Genomic DNA, 20,456 nt, shown 5'->3' with positions numbered 1-20,456 from the left:
CTAAAAGGTACGTACTCCGTTCATTTTCAATCTTCAAACTCAAGATGCATGTATTATGTAATAATGATCGTAAAGGCCAACATTAAACGTGAATTATGTATATGAATCAAATACTCAAATTCAAAGTTTACACTACAATACAAATGCTGGTGCTCATAGAGCTGAATACGCCTATATGCATTTTCAACTCGCCCAATAAGCTAACCGATCTTTGCACCACGATACGCAATATTCATAAATGTCAACATTCATATGGAGTACCTATCACGTCACAACTAACAATAACAGCCTAAAAACCCATAAACTCGTCCCTCGTCGTTAGAAAAAAGATAATTCTCTATTGCATTACTCGTCGTGCTGTATAGCAGGGCAACGTCCAGTCTCGGTCCAGATTCCTTCCCACTCCCATGTGGACCACTCTACACCAGTCCCCCATGACCGTGATGCACCTAGCGGCTAAGCGGCCAAGCCTATACTGCGAGAACTCGATCAACAAACAAAAGTCAGGTATTAAAAAAACGTATGCCATCCTTCCTGGAAACTCCCTTGAAATATACACCCAGGCAGGCATCCACACCGATCGCCCTCATGCTTCCTAAACACGTCCAGTCTCTCTCGGGGGTTGTGGTGCGAAGGTCGTAATATCACCAGACGTATATCCTCTCAATTTCTCATTGAGTATGACAGTCCTAGCTTCGCATCTAAGCCATGAGAAAAAGGGGATAAGATTGAGCAACTAGCCCAGTACCAGAAGGATCAGTATCATTCGAGGGATTCTTATTTCCTCATTGCACCAGGCCCCAGCAATATTCAGTAGATTCCATAAACGCCTCTAGCACGCGCAAGGCCCTCCTGATTGTGTATTTGCGCCTTCCGGTGCCAAACTCACTCCTCCTGGTCGCTGTCCTGGCCGGGTATGTCGGGGGCTGACCTGGTCGAGCGGCAGCTTCTTCGCAATGGCGGTGAATAGTTCCCGCACGTTCTCTGCCGTCTTTGCCGAAGTCTCAAAGAATAGTAATCCCGCCTCGTTCGCGTACGCCTCTGCGTCGGCGGTGGAGACCGCTCGCTTGTCGGGTTGCTCGTTCACCAAATCCAACTTGTTTCCTGCGAGGGCGATGATGATGTTCTCGTTCGCTTGTCTTTGCAATTCCTTGACCCAAGCCTTTGCCTTGTCGAGGGAAGACTGATCGCGACATTAGTATACCGAACAATATTTCTTTGTTCTATTAATAGTAACATACAGATTGGGTAATATCGTAGACGACGACGGCGCAGTTCGCATTTCGATAGTACATAGGAGCGAGAGACTTGTATCGTTCTTGACCAGCAGTATCCCAGATCTCGAACTTAACGGTAGTGTTTTCGTCTAAGGAGATAGTTTGTGTTAGGAAGGCAGCGCCGATGGTAGACTCTCGGTATGAATCAAATTGGTCCTAGATGAATATGTTAGATGGTTTTATGAAGCTATCAAATGGTGAGGTAGTATTCAAGTACCTTGACGAATCTCAGGACTATGGAGCTCTGTATCACATGTTAGCAAATGACGTGTCGTGTCCCGTGTGCCGGAACAGGTTCGCTGATGGGTTAACTACCTTTCCAACCGCAGACTCTCCTACAAATGAATTAGTACATAGCGACACCTAGGTTGGAGATAATCTTCCGGGATAGTACATACCTAATAACACTAACTTGAACTGCGCAAAGCGGCCGCCCATACCGCCCCTAGCTGCAGGCCCTGCTCGAGAAGCCATAGTCGTCTAGTAGTGGTGAAATCTAAAATGATTATTTTAGGTGTCGCTGTAAAGACTGTTGTCGATAGGGCAATTAAAATAGAAAAGAGACGGCCGGAGGGGTGTTCGGTGGTGAGACTCGATGGGGTGGTTTGTCTTATCGGCAAGGAATAATTATCGTCACTCTCAATAGTACAAGATCAACTACGTAAAAAAACGCAGTAATCTAATGAAATCAGATTCTAGTGAACCCAAGATGCAGGAATGGCCGAAAACGTGGTATTGCTGCTGTGAGTGGTTGAATGGACAAGGAATGACGAGAGGAGGCTTGGTAAGTCTGATGATTTGATTATTGCCTGCCTATTGTTACGAAGTTGAATGAAGGAAGCTTGTTGCTTGTTGAGTACCTAGCAGGTATTAGGCGCCTGTAAAGGTGAATGATGAGTGGCTTATTAGCTTAGTGGCTTAGCGACTTTGACCGTAGCGGAGCGCACCACGTCAGGCTTCGTGGGCAGTGGACAAAGTGGGAAGTGAGTGGTGGGCAGCGGGTTGTCGGTGGAAGCCAGCTCACCGTAGATATGTAATTGTTTCTTTATCGATTTCGTTTGTTATCTATGTACATAGCACGTGACTTAGATGATTTGTGTTTTCCCTGTTTTTTATAAATACATACATAGGTAAATACGTGATAATTGCATTAAGAGATAGTACCTAGTACCGAGGGAAAGGACCAGCCTAGCAGGGATTCTTATGTAAAGATCTGGCCTGTGCTTCAGCTAGCACAATAAATAGTGCACTAAACCTTGGCAGCCACCTGGAAGTGGATCTCTGCGACCCATACGTACATCTGTCGAAATCCCTTTTTAGGAAATGCACATGTTAATTCCATCATCTTCAAGTCGAAGTCAACACCAACATCTCTGCGTCTTTCGCCTCTAGGGAGCTCGCGCAACTTCAACTTCGCTTTCACCTCTTTCTAAATTCACTTCAAAGACCCAAAACGACTTCCAAGGCTACCCTTCCCTGTCGTCTCACACTCTTTTTCCCCTTTGTAATCTACTAGGTACAGGAAATCCAGGACCGTTATGAGTGCTCTGCTGGACATCACCATTCTATAGCTAAGCCCATCATGACTCTCCCATTCCGGGACATTAATGTCCACGTTGCCGCGGATTCCTATACCTTCACCTCACCCTCTTCTCCTAATGCGCCTGCCCTCATCGTCGATCGTCCTACCGGAGATGTAAGACTAAGTGAGACAGCTTTTATTCCTAAGCGAGTGTCCCGCGTTTCTAGCATTGCTGGTATATTGGGATTCATTAGATTGAGACTTGGTAATTGACCCTCCTCTAACCTCCGACCTCTAATCTACATGGCTCTACTAGTTTTCCATTCCCATACTGACATGTTCCCGTAATGCAGACAAGTATGCGATCATCATTACTAAAGCCCAGCCCGTGGGCCGTCTTAAAGGCCACATGGTCTACAAGGTCGTCTCGACAGACTTCCTCCCTATGCGCGAGCGACAAATCCACGACCCCGACGAGGACCAATTCTTGTCGCTACTTAAGACTTACATCATGAGAGGACCCATGTACTTCTCCTATTCCGTCGACCTTACCAACAGCTTCCAGCGACAGGCTGTTGCCGACAACTCAAGCCCCCTCTGGATGCGAGCCGACGATCGTTTCTTCTGGAATAAGTTTGTTTCAACCGACCTCATCAACTATCGCAGAACTGGCGGCCGCTCGCAACCTGGTCCACAACCCTCCGTCGACCCTTATATTCTACCCCTTATATGGGGAACGATGGAGATCCGACCCACCACGTTCAAAACCACACAACTGACTGTTGTCTTAATTACTCGTAAGGGAAGATATCGAGCCGGTACAAGATACTTTACTAGAGGACTCGATGACGAAGGCCATGCCGCCAACTATAACGAGACCGAACAAGTTATTGTCTTGAATGACACGGGCCGGGGTTTAGGCGGCTATGCCGGAAGTAGTGATATGCAGAGCGGGAAATACGGTGCCGAGGGTGCAGAAATGCAAGTGTTGTCTTATGTCCAAACTCGAGGCAGTGTTCCCGTATACTGGGCCGAGATCAACGCCCTTAAGTATACACCGAAGCTTCAAATTCGTGGCATAGAGACGGCCCTCGGAGCTGCGAAGAAGCATTTCGACGAGCAGATCCGCATCTATGGAGACAACTACCTAGTGAACCTAGTTAATCAGAAAGGCCGTGAGAAGCGGATAAAAGACGCATATGAACAGATGGTTCAGAAGCTCGTCTCGTCGCCAGCAGAGAAAGTTAAGAGCGATCCCCTCAGCGATGAGAAATTCCACGTTATCGAACCTTCATCCTCAAAGCAGGAGTTCGACCGTCTACACTACGTCTACTTCGATTACCATCACGAGACCAAGGGCATGCAGATGCACAAGGCCATGTTGCTCGTCGAGCAGCTCAAAGATGCCCTACTGGCACAGCAGTACTTCCGCGGCGTGGACATGCCAGCCAACGGCGGTCTCGAGACCAGAAACTTCCAGACTAGCGTAGTGCGGACGAACTGCATGGACTCCCTCGACCGCACTAACGTCGTGCAAAGCATGCTCGCGCGATGGACCCTTGATCGCATGTTCGTCGACCTCGGCCTACTCCAACGAGGTGAAACATTTTCCACTGCCGACCCGGACTTCGAGTTCCTATTCCGCAACCTTTGGGCCGATAATGCGGATACGGTCTCCAACTCGTACGCTGGTACCGGCGCTATGAAGACGGATATCACACGCACAGGCAAGCGCACGAAGGCCGGTATCATGGGAGACGGCAAGGTCGCCGTGATGCGGTACTACCTAAACAACTTCCGAGACGGCCCCCGACAGGACGCCTTCGACCTCTTCCTAGGCGCCTACGAGCCCGCAGCCGCTAACATCGGCTCCTCGCTCATCTTCGCCGACCGCCGACCGATCCTGATCCAGAGCATCCCCTACGTCCTCGCCTTCAGCGTGTTCTTCGTCCTTCTCGGCCTCTTCACCAGACGCGGACCCAACGCATCTCTCTGGACTATCCGCATCTTCATCTTATTCTGGCTCGTAGTCGCCGGATGGAGTTTTAACTTCGTTATCAGCAACGGCATGCTTTTCGTAAGTCTCCATCCCCCTTCAACCCACTTCCTACCTAGTATAGTTATGTCCCGGATTAGTAAGAAATAAGAGCTAACAAACCCCGTTTACAGGTCAACTGGCCGAAACTCAATCCCCGCCCATGGGCTACCGAGGGCTACCAAGACGCCATCACCAATGTGCGGAAGGACGCGCTCCTCGGCCCCCTCGTCGCTAAGCACGAGCGCGGCCTTAGCACGGCGAGGTATCTTAATGCTGAGGAGGGGAAGAAGAGGATTGAGTAGACGTGTATACCATCCTCTATCCACACCATACAGCCAAACAGCCATATATTACAAACAAACAGACAGAGAGGGAGAGGGGGAGGATGGAGGGAGACAGACCGGACAACAAGTTTTTTTCGATGGAAAAGGGATGAGAGACTGTGGCAGGGTGTTTGGTTGTACTTTTATACCGGTATTTTCCCTTCGTCCGCGGCCCTTGTTGTTACGCTTGTTGTTGTTTGTTGGTGGTAGTGTTGGTCGGCTACGTCCTAGAACTTATGTACCTGAGAAACGTACTATCCTAATTACCGTTATAATCCGTTGCTTCTTCTTTTTTTTTTCTCTTTTTCGCTCTTGGTCTCCCCCATACCCGCGCCCGCATCACATCCATGAGAGTACGTTTTTCTTTTCTTCTGAGTTGTGGATGAGTGGATAGGTAGTTTGAGGGGTGAGGTGAGGTGAGGTGAGGTGCTGTGTTGGTGGTGTTTGAGTCTTGTACGAGTACTACAGTCTACAGTATACTGAGGAGAACTGCGCAATCTGAATACACTGGCAGCTTAATTGTGTAAACTGAATACGTGCGTGAGTTTGTATGTGGCTTGGGGTGTTCTCTTGATATCTACGTGTGCGTGTAGATGTATATCACGTACCTTAAGCAAAGTTCTCGAGACAAATGATGGCATAAACGATTGATGAATGGACAACAGAAGCTTAATTCCCTATTATTACACGATCCTACAGCGAACAACCACAACCACAACCGCAATTCAATTCCCAAGCGTGCGTGCTTACAGCCCGGAACCCAAGCGAACCTCAACAAGAAAAAGAAAAAGTAGCGGGGAAAGGCGTATACCTCGTACACGTACAGTTACCGTCTCAGTAACCCTATTTTTCCTTTTTTTCTTTCTTATTTCTGCTCCCCCGTTCCATGCTGTTGTGTAGGTAAGTAGGCAAGTAGGTAGGTATTAGATATGTAATGTTATGTATGTGTTTCTCGTTTTCCAATGCCCCCGAATACGATGATCGGACTCCTCCCATGCTGAATGAACTAGATAGACATGCTAAACGAGACTTAAATGTCCCCGTTACCCCCGTGATACTCCGTGCGTGATGATGCTAAGTTAGAGAGAGGTAGGTACTTGTTGTGTGGCAATAGCGGGGTAGGAGTAGTAGAGGAAAAAGAAAAAGCAGAAAAATGTGGTATCGAAGGTATACAGATCATACAGCTAGGAGAGTGTGACGATGGATACAGGTCGGACTGGTAATAGTAATGACAGATAATAAGGAGAGCCCAGGTGAGGGTATGGTATAACAATTAATTATAACAGAAATATTGTCGATGAGACGGTGTTAGTGACCCTCAAAAGGGTTATGTAGGTAGGCTCGTAAGCCTAGCGCGCAGAATAAGAGAGGCGGAGGGAAAGGACACAGAGAAAATGCATCCGCGGGAGTGGGTATCATGACCAAAAATCGTCCAAAGCGTCCTCCTCCGCTCTACTCGATAACGCGACGAAGAATCAGAGCGCAAGTGCTCGCTTAGTAGTAACCCAAAATGGGTCACACTTCCTCCCCTGTCCCCCTTACACGCTTACATCTACAACCAAAGCAACCACCTCCCAACCCCCAGAATCCCCTTCCCAACACCGAGCACGATCCGAGTGAGCATGACGACAAACCAGACATACCACATGAAGCCAACGAGGACCCACTCGACAGCAAGCCAACCGGCGCGGCGCGCCCACCTAAAGCGTCTGCGTCTACGGCGTAGCATCTTGTCCATGGTATCCGTGACAGTCTTCACCTTAAGTCTCTGACTATCAACAAGGTCGCGGTTAACCTCATCAGCCTCATCAGCCGCGCGGTGCGTCATCTCCATGAGATCGCCAGCGACACGATCGTGCAGGCCTTCGATGCGGCGCTGGAAGACGCGTGCGGTCTCGGTCGCAAACCGCGCCGTGCTCTTCTCTGATAGGCGGATCGAGTTCTCGATGCTAGTGATTACGACACCTGCCGTGGCGGGGAACAGCTCGAGCTCTGGGGCTAGAAGTCCCATTGTTTTCTGGTCGGGGACGAAGCGCGCGACGTCAGACCATGTGAGACCGGCTACAAGGCCCTTGTTGTTGTTATCGAGCGCGAACAAGGGATGTGGCTCGTGGGCACGGCGGGAGATTTCCATGGCCTTGATACCAGAGCATAGGATAAGGGCACGCAGCCTGGCGACCTCGCGGCGGGAGATCTGGCCCCCCTGTGGCGACTGACTGCGGTTTGAGATGGACCAGTGACGGGCTGGCTGCGACAGTGTCCTAGACCCCATCCGCGGTCGAGGTTTCGGGGCGGCCAGAACCACGCTAGTCTCCTTAGACAAGCCATGTAGTTTCTCGCCCTGGATGACCGGGAAGATTTCCAGGTCAGAGACGTCAGAGGAGTCGCGGAGAAGACGAGATTTTGTGGGTACGAGATCCGTCGAGGGGGGTGATGCCTTGCGAATATCAATGCGAGGCGGTTTCAATCGATCGAAACGAGGCGATCTACTAGGTCGCGAAATTGGGCTCACCACAGTAAGGGGGTCGATCTCTTCCGATGAGGGCTTGTCGGGTAGTAGCAACGTCTGCTTGAATGGAGGCATAACTTCCAAGTAATTCTTTTGACGATTGTTTTCACGTGGGCGTCGCGAGTTGCTCCGAGACGCGTTAGTAGAACCTTTAGCTCTCCCCCTTTTAGGCTCTGCCTCTGATTCGGAGTTCGTTGAGGTTGATGAGCCATCTTCGGTATCTGAGTCCTTCTTCCATAGAAGATCGGTGACCTTAGACACACTACCACGTATCATGCCATCCAATTTAGAGCTACCTTTGAAGATGCTCCGTAGACCAACTTGATCGTCACCTTTCATTTTGCTGATGCTGCTAACACTCTTATGTGACCTGTGACTCTCACCAGTAGCCCTTTGGACCATCTTGCGTGAGAGACTCTTGGACCTACGTCGATCAGGCGATTGAAATCTCTCTGTGGTAAGTGCTGAGAGGTTAAGCTGCTCAGGCGGCTCAATAGGGCTGTCCACCCTGTCAACTTTCTCACGAATTACGTTATTTGCGCCACGCTCCCGTTCCCGTTCCCGGTCCCGACTGCGATCGCGGAATATGTTCTTGACCTTCGAGAAGGGTTTTCGACCGGGAGATCCCGGTCGACTGTTAGGCGGAGAGGGTTCCATACCAATCGCCGGAGCCTGGAGGCGGCGACCCCGCGATGGTCTTGCGTCTGGAGATTGTGGTCGCGAAGAATCCATGTCCAACGACATTCTGTAATTCTTACCAGGAACTTCCAGACTAGCCCGCCCCGATCCGAGGGCCGAGCCGAGAGGAGACCCTTGCTGTGCTTTTCCGCGAGTAAGCTTATCCTGGCCATCGAGGACCTCTACTCGCGAACCCCTGCGGCTTATTTCTTCTGGGGTTTGAGACCCTTTATCCGGCGTCACCATCCGCGATGGAAGTTGTTTGAGTAGGACACGGTTGGCCTCATCCATGTTCTCCTTTTCATTCTGCTCCTCCTTTGCCATCATCTCCTTCATTTGCCTGTCAAGCAAATCTGTGCCATCAGCGCTAATAGTGCCGGTACGGTTTCGCCTCCTACGGTCGCTTTCGCTATCTGACGTATCTGACAGTGAGCCTTTCCGAAATCTCAGGAAGTCATGGTGACTATGAGAGAGACCGTTCTGTTTATGGTGACCTCGCAAATCTTGGAGCTTCTGGCGAGCACGTTCTCGTGCACTTATAAGCGGCACGTCGGACTCTGCTCTAAGCGGACTTATTAGGTCTACTTCAGAAGCAGCAGTGATATCACCCATGTCCCCTTCCCTTGTCGAGACAGAAAGCGCAGATGCGACAGGCTCATTTATCTGGCGAGGCGGTGATTGTGCCTCCAGTTTTCGAGGGAAAATCTTAGAATAGTGACGATCCTCAATGAGATACTTATTGTCATCTTGTTCTATCCAGTATATATCCGCAAGCATATCTGCAGGGTCGATGCTCCAATCTATCCTTATTCGTTTAGGCTTTGCTATTGTTGAGATAGGTCTTGGTATATTTGACGGAGGCTCTTGGTCAGCTTCATGTGCTGCTTGGAATGGAGGTAGCAGAGAAGGGCCAAGCGATAAATCCGACGTGGCTGTCGATGCTGCAGTTTGGTCGATCCAACATGATACCCTTGAGATATCTGCGAAACCTTGTGCCCACCCATCAATAATTTTCCGTTCTCGGGCTCGGACCTTTCGGTTTCGGATGTATTGAAGTGGATTATATGCTCGGCCTAGTACGATCTGAGGTGTGCCAGTGAGAGGGTTTAAAGGCGGCTTCGAGGATGTGGGAGATGTTGAGAGATTAGAAGATGAGGGCCTAGAACGTGCATCCGGCTTAAGAGGCGCAACGATTTGCAATAGTCTTCTGTATTGAGCCATCAATTCGAGGTACTCTTTCGCCTTCTGGGCCCTGTTTAGGGTGGAAGATGAAAAGTGATATGTATAGCTACCCTCACTGTCAAATGAAGGCTGTAGCGGGCTAGGAATTCTCGTTGTCGATACAGCTCTCGGCACTAAGCTCCTATCAGGCTTTGGGGATAATGTCCGCGAAGTCCTTCTCTGTTGCTGTAGGTGCTGCTTAAGACTACCACCAGCTAGGGTATCGGGAAGTTGAGCAAGCCGTGGAGGGATGGGACTTGACATATTTCTCCTTTCCGCCATACGTCGCGACTCGCTCAGATTAAGAGCCATGTTCACGATATTGGTAGAATCGACATCAAGAGGCGTGCCCGGTCGAGAAGTCGGTGTTGGTATCCTCGAAACTCGCCGTCCGCCCTGATTATATCGCCTCTCGTCATCGGGAGCTGGACTCGCTATTCGACTCGGTAGGCCTTCGCTTGATCTTCTCATACCTTGCTCGTCTATCCCCAATCCCGTTCGCAGATTTGCCCCATTTGATCTATCCGATAAATTCGTAGATAAACTCATAGATGTCTTTCCCTTACGATTGTCTACCGGTAACCGAGATTGCCTTCGACTACCGTCCCGATTTGGCGATACTCCCTTGGAAGGTTCGTCATGCGAGGTGTTGGCGAGGAGGAAACCTCCACTAGATCGAGGTTTATGTGGTCGACGTCGCTTATGTACCTCATGGTTGAGGTCTCTATCCCTATCTTTATCCATACCTCTACTTCTCTGATCTAGCGCATACGAATTCGAGTTTAGGTCGTTGGTGGCACTTTTGTGGGGAGAATGAGCTGACGTAGTCGAACCATTAGAAGGATCATTCAGACTTGGGGGGGCACTGGATTCGCCAGTTTCGTAACTGCCATAGCTATGCGAGGACCTTGCTGTTGATAGTCGCTGTTGGTATTGTTGGGTTACAGTCGGATTCGCGGATAGATCGTCATTGGTGTCTTTCATCGCGCCCATCGCATAGGCCGTATTAGTATTTCTTCTCGCATACCAAGTGGTACTTTAAATAGTATAGCTGTTAGAATACTATTATCTGTTCTGAGGTGTTCTGTCGACAACTCTGGACATGGTCGGTGATTCCAGTCGAGTCGAGAGTCGAAGACAGGGGGTTTCGAGCAATTGAGGGAGTGTTATGCGAATGACGACATTAACGTGGTGACAAACATGTAGGATGTTAAATCGCCGTTAATCAATTGGCTTCGAGCATATCTTTGAATTCGTTGATATCTTTGATATCACCCAGGTAATATTGAATAAGTTTAAGTTTGGTCAGGGGCTATTTCGTATTATAAATAGGGTACGGAGTTTGAAGGTATTTCCAGTTGGAGCGGTCGCGGATCGCGGGTCGACCTAGGTCCTAGCTACTGCCAAGTTCCGCAAGTTCCAAGGTTGCTAGGATCTTCCCGATTTCTAGTAATAACTAACTCTATTTAAATGGAGCCGACAGTCGAACCATGATGCATGTGAAGACTTACGCGGAATTTGCGTTGTATGGATAAATGCATTGAACAGTTAATGCCCACCTTATACCCATTTATACCCGCATTAGTAATTGGCTCATATCATTATAGCGGAGCTTTTGCAGAAATGCGGAAATGAGCTCTACCAACAGCTACAGTAGCTTTTAGTTACTCAGACCCATCGTGACTCCAAGCTTCATAACAATCATTTTCGCACATGCCATGAATCCACCTTCATTACCCTCTTACGGGCGACACAGGAGTTGTACGATCACTTCCATCGATGTAAGTAAGCTTGACTCCTAAGAGGTTCGTACACCGGTTACACCTCAACTACGTGGCGACAGTCACTAGATTACTGGATCTTATTAGACTATGCAACTGCACGACCAAGTCTCTCACACATATTCAAATTCACCAGACATATCACTGCAACACACAACACGCGATCAGAGAAAATGTACTCAATAAAATGTCTGCATAGGTAAGTCCCAAACGCCTGAAAATGCAAGTCGACTCCCCTTTCTCCAATCCGACCAACGAATGGGACACGAAGTACACAAGGGACTTTTATTCTGGGACTAGGTAGCCAGAAAGCTACCAGAGACAATCCGCCCCTTTGAGTAGGTTAGTTTAGCCAACCTTCCACATCCGTCTATTCTATGGAATCCAACATCCAGTCCGGATCCGAAACGACGGCTTAGAAGGTCTGGCCTCAAATTATCGCGCAAAGGCTCTCTAGTTAAATATGTATAATGGCGATGGGATGTGTGATATACGAAGTGAACACGAAGGAGATTACGTGTCTTGAGTTCGTGGATGCGTATGTAGTGTGCCGATCTAACGGCGTCGCCGTCGTCTCTGTTTTAAGAGATATTGCCGATTTAAGCGGGAGGGAGATAGTACAGGGCTGTCGGTTTATCGGTTTATCGCAGCCTTAATTGAGCTGATACTCCACAGTATGTTACTCGCCAGGTTGCCAACCGACGGCCCTCGCATGAGCTCTTTCGACAATAAGGTTAGGAACAGCAGCGACTTCGAACCACGACCGGACATCGGGCTGCAACAGGTTTCGTTTGGCATTATTGTTGTTGTTGCCACCTCCCGTTCCTTTCGTGACCAAGACGTATACTACAACAATGATAACGATAACGACGATAATAGCGACTGGAATAAAATGTCAGCAAAATCCACTTGAAAATTTAGGTTGGGCGAATTAAACATACCAACGATACCCAAGCAGATCCACTTCTTCTTCCTTGTTGACCTGGCAGTGGTTATAGCAGTGCCGACCTCCTGGTTTCCCTTATCAATATTTTCAACAATTTCTTCGCCCTTCTGTTCGATGTTGGTCACAGCAGCTTCTTGTTGAATGATGAGGGTATCCATATCCTGGAAGAGTTGCGCAAGCTCGATCATCTGTTGCTCGATCTTCTTCAGTTGAGCGTGTCGGTCTTGGACGGCGCTCAGGACAGCTTGGGCTTGACCACGACGGTTACTCTGCATCAGTGCTTGTTGGAAAACTTGGCCACCAGTTTGGTCCTCTACAGCAGCGCGAACTTCAGCCTCGTCAGCCTCGGGTCGCACGATACGGTATTGTCGCGCCATCTGTTCTTGGGTCTTCTTGCGGAAAGCGGACTCGACGCCTTGGTAAGCTCGAATAGCATCCTTCAACCTGCTATCAACACGACGAACTTGTTGACCGAATTTCTGCTGGCTCTCGGGGTTGCTCTTGAGCTGTCGTACTCGCTCGGTCAATTGCCTATAATGGGCCATGGTTTCAGAGCTAACAGCGTCGAGTTGGCGGTTAGTGTTACTCGTGGCAGAGGCGTCGGCATCGTCGAGGGCTCTTTGTTGAAGAGATTTTAGCTGGTCGAGGTTTCGGTCAATCATGTCGATCCCGCGGTTGATTTCTGAGACCTCGTTTAAGACAGAGTTCGCGTTTCCGGTAGCGAAGGACCCGGGGTTCTGGGTAAGTGAAGCCATCTCGACGTTGTTCGCTGCAATACATTAGTAATTACGTCAGTAAACGCGTGGTATATCAATGCATACACCCATAGTCATCTCTACCCATTGCTGGGCCGTAGTTTGGTCGAGAAGGCAATCCTCCGCCATATCCACCATTTCCAGCATCTCCCCGCTGGTCGAAGGGGTTTTGTTGTCCGCCGTACCTATATCAATACTCGTGTTAGTAGCTAGAATCGCATAGTAGTCGCAATTGGAATTGTCCGTCGAAAAGGGGGGATAACTAACCCGTACTGCGACATAATGTTAGTATTTTTGTCTATATTGCTAGTAGTAAAAGTAAAATATTGAAGAAATGATGTTTAAGAAGGAGGATTAGAGTTCTAAGAAAGAAACTCAATGCAAGTTTGGGGCTCTGATCTGGATGGTCTGGATGGTCGAGTGTTGAAACACTCAAGGGGTGAATTTCTTACACTCATGGCGCCTCCCTGGGATTTTCTGTACTAGGGAGGTAAAGGGCTATTCCAAAAGGATGATTAGTCGGTGTCGGTAACCCTTTTATTCGTGCAGATCCCAAGATATCAATGTTTGTGGATTTCAGATTTCGAAGGGGAAAAAACACAAAGAAGTATTAAAGTTTTAATTAAACAAGAGTTATGAAATCGATATCACAAAGTTTACAGCGACCTCTTGGAATGAATGAAAGAAGGAGAGGTGCTCTTTTAGTTTGTTTTCGAGAAGTGCTAATCTGACAGCTGAACCTTGAAGACTAAAAATGGTCTGGGGACTGGGATATGGATGGACAAGGATGGGACTGGTCCGACAGGTGGAGTGCTACGAGTGGCCCTGTACCCCTTTAGGCAATATTTGTACATGCCTTGGTACATGTAACAACGGTTCATCGTATCGTAGCGCGTGCTTCAACCAATCATCGGCAAGTTTGTTTCTATATACACAGCCATGATGAATCTAATTGGTTTCGCAGAATACAATCTCTAACAAGTGCAATCGACGCCAGAGTTACTAAGTTGATATGCATATCGAGGTACATGAATCCTTTGGATATATAGCGTATTTCTATGATCCGGATGCCTAAAAAAGGCTTTAATATGTTTACATATTTTATATTTTATAGAATTTAAGTTCTATCACACATATGTACATAACCATCATGGATGTTAACTTTGATAAGAATTTTTGTATTATGATTATATCCACTGCGGTGACTACTGTGCCTGCGAGTAAGATTGAATGGCAGGGCAATATTCTTTTAGCTTAGCCTACTAAGAGCGTAGTTCGCTGTTAAGAAGCCCCTACCGACCCCTAACTGCCCCTAGCGAGGTGGCATGGTGGCAGTGATCAACAGCCAAACTTTCCTTTTCCTTGTTTTAATCCATCTTTAAACCATCGATTCAAATACCACTTCAACTAACCGCTGTCTATCCCTTTTACCAAGGCGGCACAATATGTGTGTAAAAGGGATATGGATATGGACATCATTGTCTAGCGATATTGACCGTCTTACTCAACTCATAATTCTCACTTGAGCGGTAAGACTTTGGCTTCTGGAACATCTTGTTCTATCGTCATCGTCTACTCTAACATAGTGACTTGCCAGGATCATCAAGCGACACAGATCTAAATATGGCCGAGCTGAGGTTGCACATGCAGCACTAGCCAACCAAGCCAGCGCCAGCAAAGCACAGCCGCTATTTGGCTTTTGCATTTTGCATTTCAGCATTTCAGCAACTTCATTCAGAACATGTACGTTGACTGATTGATTACCATTGCATGTCCAAAACTCGGCAGGAGAATTCGGAGAATATCGAATGTCTTACAACTCGATCACACGGTCTGCTGGGAATTCTTCGTTGCCTGTCCAAGTGACACAAATGGCACTGGAGATCATGGCTAAAGTGTCGGATCGACCTATACCATTGACATATTCGGTGCCATTCAACAACACATGTTTTGATCCTGTCGCTGATCAATACCAAGTGCTACCTCAACTCCGCAATATTCAGTCTATGTATTTTCCGATTCGCTCCGTTACATCGGAACCCGTTCTTGAGCGGCTCTTCTGTCTCGCCCGGACCGATCAGGTTACCTTCGAGACTCAGGTCACGCAAAGCCACCTACATAATGGGTTACATTGATTCTGCTCAGACTTTAGGCTCCGGCATATAAATGTGCATCCGTATAGCGCCACTGTAAGAAGCCATAACGAGCTATGCCGTCGAATGATCCTTATTCTCGAATTTAGCTGTGATCAACATAGCCGTATTCGAATGGTCGAACCGCGCGTTGCATGTCAGCAACTTGTGTAGCGAAACACCAACAGGCTACAAGATTTTGACTCGAGTTCAGAAATTCCAATTCGTCGATATTTACGAATATCATCTTCGCTGTTACACCATATATCATATATTTAGCATATTGTGTTCTGTAGGTTTTTTTGCTAGTAGGTGCATATACGTAGCAAACAAAATGGAATATACATGATACTAATGTAGGGCTATAGGCAACACTATTCCAATGCTATACCCGTGATATAAGTGACTTCATCTCCAAATCAAAAGCAATCCTCAGGTTGCACCATCTCCAGGCTCCCGTATTTACAACAGTCTTAGAGGATGCATAGATCGGCAATCCCCCTCATATGTACTCAAGTAAGCCAGGAAATGACGTAGACGAAATAATTCCTAGGAATTCAAATGGACATTCACATTGGATGTCTGTCTAGCAAATAGAGCGCGAGCTCCTCTATCACCACCTAATCCGCCTTAATCCTCTCCAAGCCACACATTCATCCATCCATTCACGCAGCCTCCCATCAAACAACCGCATAGGCAGACGCATAACTCACACTCGAATCCGCCACGTCCTCCACCAAACTACTCCGATCATACCGCACGAACCTAAACCTGTACTTCCCCTGCCCGGGGCTCTCCCTCGCCAGCTCCTCCAACGCCGCCATCGTAACACCAATCGGATGGCGTCCGCACACCGTGTTCTTCGTCTGCTTGAGGTTATCCACGAACCCGGTATGGTCGCCCGACGCGACCGCGTCCATGGCCAGTTGGTCGACTTGCTTGATACTCTCGTGGATCGGCGGGTTCGTCGGCCGCGCCGCCCGCCGCGCTAACGACTGTATCTCCGCCACCTTGCCCCCCGGCGCGTACGCCGTGTAGCTGAACCGCGTGCCCCAGTGGCAGAAGTCCGAGCTTACGACCCAGGCGTTGCCCGGGTCAGAAAGGTACGGCGCTAACAGCTTCCCGAACTCCTTCTCCTCGGCCCCGTTGTTGTCGCCGATGAGGATGGGCACGATGGTGGGGTACTCCGTCTCGGAGGCGAAGGTCTGCGTTATCCGCTTGTAGATGTACGGTAAGTGCATTTCTAAAGAGTGCTCGTCCACGTCGCCTTGGCTCGGTATGTCCTGGAACTTCCCTGTGTCGCGGAGTGCCTGCACGATTTCTTCGTCGACGGTGAGGTCGCCGAACGGGGTTTCGTATTTGGCGAATTTGGTTAAAGCGCAGCCGCGGAGGTAATACGTGTGCGAGGGACCGAGGACGAAGACTCGTTTCGCTTTGCTTAGATCGAGGGACTTGTACGCCCAGGCGGCACAGGGGCCGGAATACGAATATCCTGCGTGCCTTTGAGCGTGGCAGAGTTAGGATTTCCGTGATGACGACGGAAGGTAAGGAAGAAAACCTACGGCGCGATCACGACCTTGGCACCGGGGATAGGGAGCCCGCTCCCATCGATGGAGTCCGGCACGCGACTCAGGAACTCGTCTAGCTGGCCGGAGAGGGTATCGGGGTCCCCATCGTACCAGCTATCGGCATGGCTAGCTTCTCGAGTTCCTTTCAGCTTCATTGTTCACGTAGAATCGCACCGTAGATGTGTCTAGCGTTAGGTGTTTAGGGAGGTGTAGGAGAGAACCGAAACGAGGGAAAGCAAGATAATTACATATTAAAGGCAAGAGTCATTGACTGATCTCGACATCGGATAGGTCCGGGTACCTGTTGATCAACATCAGGTAGCACCTACCCCGCTGCCCCGCGTGAATGCCTTATCGGAAAGCTTAGGTGGGCACCTATGACCTCAGGGCTAGGGGAGTGTGGCAGGTAAGGGGCTAGTAAAGTGTGGCTAAGACGTCGTTACACAGGTAGATAACTACCTAGGAACACCTGTTGGATTTTTGACATTTAAAAATATTTACCATAGTACAGCTATTTAATATAATCAACTCCGCTAGGAACCTATTTCATCATTATATCCCATCATACGCTCATCGGCGTTATTACAAACTCTTTCTAGAGATATACGCAGTCTGGTTTCTAGTCTTCATGTTACAGAAAAAGCCCCGGGAGAATTCCGTCGCTGGCAGGCGTGGCGGACCTGATCAGGTGCTGAGGGCATTTAGTCGGCATTGATTCTCCTTGCGACTCGTAAAAGAACTTCGAAACGACATGTTCGTGCATTGGACCGGGTTCCGAGCATCGTAACCGAACAATCCCAGAATTCAGTTGCGGCCAACATGAATGACACCAATAGTAGCCTGGATGTTTATCCCACTTTCCAGCGGTGGCCTTGTGCAAGATCCGGCGGCATAGCTTATTAGAGCAGTAAACCATACCAATCACGTTGGGCCAGTTCGCTCTAAACATCAGAATGCCACCTTCCGCCAGCATCATCTTGTTGCTTATCAATTGCAACTGGCGGCATAAGTGGTTACAATGGTGCGCTACCGATTAAACAACGTTAGCAAATGGCTCTTTGGTCTAGAAGATTAACGGGATAGTGTCAATTCTCGGGGATGAAAAGTATTTCGAAAACGACATACCAGACATAAAGAACTTGAATCCATCCTCATGCCGGTTCGTATCACCCAGCTTGAACCTGTTTCTATCCTTCGTATGAATCGCAGGATCAGTTAGTAAGTTGCCTACACCTTGCAAGTCGTTGATTAAAATGCGACCAAATGAGCGCTCGAATGTGAAGTGCGAGAACGCCTGTGCCGCATCATTGGATGGATTCTCGTTGGGATTAACGTAGGTATAGGGATCGTTGTATTTGACGTAAGGTCCATTAATATGAGGCTCGAGCGAGATGCACTCGCTTTCAATACCTACAGAGGCTTTGCTCGTTAGTGCCGTTGATATGACGAAGTCGATGGAGTATTTTGGATCGAGCAAGGCATTGAATTCGACTGCAAATTCTTTGCACATGGCCTGGCACTCCATATGCTCGGCGAGCTTGGCAAATTCATGGCTCTTCTCCTTAAGCGACTTCACTACAAAATGATCGGTGGAGACTGGTGTGCGTGCATAAGCTGTTGTGCGTAGCCCGCCTTGACTGAATGGTGTCGACCGCGCGTCGATGACTAGTTTGATGAAACTGGTTCCGATTTGGTCATCCAGCGCCATCATGTCATTGAACTTGTCGGCTCTGTGCTCAGCCAAGTCAGGGCATAAGCCTTCAACTATTAGTCTTTTATCGAGCCAACCAGGAGTATTCCACTGTGGCGAGACGTTCTCCACGAGAACTTCCTCGGTCTTTTCTTCATTGATGGCAGGAAGATGCACTGTCGTTCCAACACCTCTGCCAATGGTCGTACTTCTTTCGCTCGATAGACGGCTTGCTGTCCGAGATATCGAGCTACTGACAGATTTAACCACCAAGTGCTTGAGTAAGTCGAAGGTCATGCCGAGCTGTAGCTCTTCAAATTTCAACGCGACGGTAACGCTATTCTTCGCATACGCCCCAAAGGCTTTGCTAGCTTGAGAGTCCGCGTTGTAGCGGTTTGCCTTGTGAAGTTTGACTTCTGCATGAGCCGTCTTGTAAACTGCAGAGAATGCCGAGGCCATGAGATCCGTATCTTCGTTGATACGCAGTAGCGCATAGTTGACGTTCAGGCGAACTAAGCGGTTGAGAAGTGGCTCATAGGTGAGCCGGTGCGGCTCGCTCCCAGGCTCGAGGTAATCATCGCATCGGATACTCATCATATCGTGCAGATTACGGCCATGCGGGGGCGCGTCGGTGATATGGATGATACATCGAGACTCCTGGAGCCAACTGGCATTGATCGCCTGTTGAATGCCACCGAGAACGTCTTCAGGTAAGTCGCCGCCGCCGCCATTCATAACGACAAGCATATCTAGAAACATGTTCGCCTTAGCTGTATCCGGAGTGAAATCGAGGAATTGGATATTAGGATTGTCTGCATGGTCTTTGTATCCGACTATGGCGACACGAATCACGGATTCGTTGAGAAAGTTCTCTTTAACCCTGGCGACGATATCCTTAACTTGCTCCCGGGCAGCTTTTATATAGGGACTCATAGATCCAGTCGTGTCTATGAGAAACAGCAAATCTACCGAACATGCCTTCTTGAACGATCCTGCCGTGGAACGTGGCGGCGTCGCCATTTTAGCGGAGGTAATATCCCGTTTCATCTTTTGGAATTGAGCCACGCTCTTGGTCGACGCTGTACTAGCAGCCTGCACCCGGTTGCCCGACAAGCGTAGCTTTGATAAATCTAGAGAGTCTGGCATATTGTCTAACCTCGGTGTAGAGTACGACCCTATTATCGGTGGGCGGCTTGCAACCGGGGCTCTATAAGAGGTGGGAGTTGGTGCAATCCGTGAACCACTTGAAGGTGCTGGTGTATTTTTAGATAAGGGTGGTGGTGGTATCGACTTTACAGATATTCCAGCTTGGGATGCTACGGAAATTGGCAGAGAGGCTGGCTGGGGCGCTGAAGCTTGTTTATATATTGGCGGCATAAAGTTTGTAGGTAGAGGAGCTGGGGGAGCAACCGAAGCGGTTGTTGACCAGGATGGTGGTAATGGCACGTTTGCGGGCGACAAGACATTCTGTCGTGGGATGTTTGGACGGGATGAAGCTATTGAAGATGTCGGAGTGGGCATCTGGGAGCTCAAACTAGATGGATAAGAGCGCAAGGTCTCTCCGGGTATTTGGGAATCTGCTCTTGGTGTATTTGATGCTAGGGGTGAGGCGTGTGACCAACAGGACAGAGGAGGGTTCATATTGACAGCAGCGAAGTCGGTGTGAGCGACGAAAAAAAGAAGGAAAAGAAAATGGTAAAAAGAATGTATCTAGTGCTCTCATTAATATAGGAAAAGTTCAATCCGTTCGGGTCTCAACTTGATGTAACTCTAAGAGCCTGCTGCTGGCGGAAGCCTAGAGTTAACCTATTAGAAAGGAGAGGCTATGCCCTATCACGACTCTATACAATCTGATGCGAACCTATCCCAACACGGCTGCCGAATTAGCAAACCAAAATCAAGCATAGGTTATTCCTGCCAGACAGAGAAATTCCTGTAAACATGATATGACTAGAGCCTTTGACAGTCTGCTGGCTCATCTTTCTTTAGTCTCCGTTGATACACACCAATTACGTT

At 48.7% G+C, this 20,456-nt stretch overlaps 6 protein-coding genes across 6 annotated transcripts; 1 reads left to right on the top strand and 5 right to left on the bottom strand.

Annotated features, from left to right (window-relative positions):
- Positions 1 to 112: 112 nt before the first annotated feature.
- GGS22DRAFT_172752 (putative GTP-binding protein ypt5) lies at positions 113 to 2,273 on the bottom strand. The gene is made up of 5 exons (XM_047962816.1): positions 1,676 to 2,273; positions 1,593 to 1,612; positions 1,495 to 1,521; positions 1,242 to 1,433; positions 113 to 1,183 (listed from the first exon to the last, which is right to left on the bottom strand). Exons 1-5 carry the CDS (start codon positions 1,749 to 1,751, stop codon positions 833 to 835), a joined length of 666 nt encoding a protein of 221 aa, XP_047815079.1. The 5' UTR covers positions 1,752 to 2,273; the 3' UTR covers positions 113 to 832.
- A 302-nt stretch (positions 2,274 to 2,575) lies between these two features.
- Positions 2,576 to 5,679, top strand: GGS22DRAFT_72956 (putative SAC1 protein). Its single transcript, XM_047967925.1, has 3 exons — positions 2,576 to 3,064; positions 3,153 to 4,876; positions 4,969 to 5,679. Exons 1-3 carry the CDS (start codon positions 2,860 to 2,862, stop codon positions 5,137 to 5,139), a joined length of 2,100 nt encoding a protein of 699 aa, XP_047815078.1. The 5' UTR covers positions 2,576 to 2,859; the 3' UTR covers positions 5,140 to 5,679.
- Positions 5,680 to 6,386: 707 nt separating this feature from the next.
- GGS22DRAFT_72950 (uncharacterized protein) lies at positions 6,387 to 11,010 on the bottom strand. The gene has a single exon (XM_047967924.1). It carries the CDS (start codon positions 10,559 to 10,561, stop codon positions 6,713 to 6,715), a length of 3,849 nt encoding a protein of 1,282 aa, XP_047815077.1. The 5' UTR covers positions 10,562 to 11,010; the 3' UTR covers positions 6,387 to 6,712.
- Positions 11,011 to 11,280: 270 nt separating this feature from the next.
- On the bottom strand, positions 11,281 to 13,525 carry GGS22DRAFT_172749 (t-SNARE). The gene is made up of 4 exons (XM_047962815.1): positions 13,318 to 13,525; positions 13,117 to 13,235; positions 12,291 to 13,064; positions 11,281 to 12,231 (listed from the first exon to the last, which is right to left on the bottom strand). The coding sequence occupies exons 1-4, from the start codon at positions 13,329 to 13,331 to the stop codon at positions 12,029 to 12,031; spliced, it is 1,110 nt and encodes a 369-aa protein (XP_047815076.1). The 5' UTR covers positions 13,332 to 13,525; the 3' UTR covers positions 11,281 to 12,028.
- Positions 13,526 to 15,469: 1,944 nt separating this feature from the next.
- GGS22DRAFT_172744 (UPF0103-domain-containing protein) lies at positions 15,470 to 17,156 on the bottom strand. Its single transcript, XM_047962814.1, has 2 exons — positions 16,745 to 17,156; positions 15,470 to 16,682 (listed from the first exon to the last, which is right to left on the bottom strand). The coding sequence occupies exons 1-2, from the start codon at positions 16,903 to 16,905 to the stop codon at positions 15,863 to 15,865; spliced, it is 981 nt and encodes a 326-aa protein (XP_047815075.1). The 5' UTR covers positions 16,906 to 17,156; the 3' UTR covers positions 15,470 to 15,862.
- Positions 17,157 to 17,381: 225 nt separating this feature from the next.
- On the bottom strand, positions 17,382 to 19,586 carry GGS22DRAFT_181772 (uncharacterized protein; the record flags this gene model as incomplete). The annotated part of the gene is made up of 2 exons (XM_047963897.1): positions 17,382 to 17,710; positions 17,876 to 19,586. The coding sequence occupies 2 exons, from the start codon at positions 19,584 to 19,586 to the stop codon at positions 17,382 to 17,384; spliced, it is 2,040 nt and encodes a 679-aa protein (XP_047815074.1).
- Between the last annotated feature and the right edge of the window lie 870 nt (positions 19,587 to 20,456).

The sequence above is a fragment of the Annulohypoxylon maeteangense genome (assembly GCF_022496945.1).
Source record: "Annulohypoxylon maeteangense strain CBS 123835 unplaced genomic scaffold GGS22scaffold_20, whole genome shotgun sequence".
In the NCBI taxonomy this organism is placed as follows: Eukaryota; Fungi; Ascomycota; class Sordariomycetes; order Xylariales; family Hypoxylaceae; genus Annulohypoxylon; species Annulohypoxylon maeteangense.
The sequence above is the reverse complement of the archived record's forward strand: the minus strand, read 5'-3'. Positions and strand labels throughout refer to the sequence as shown.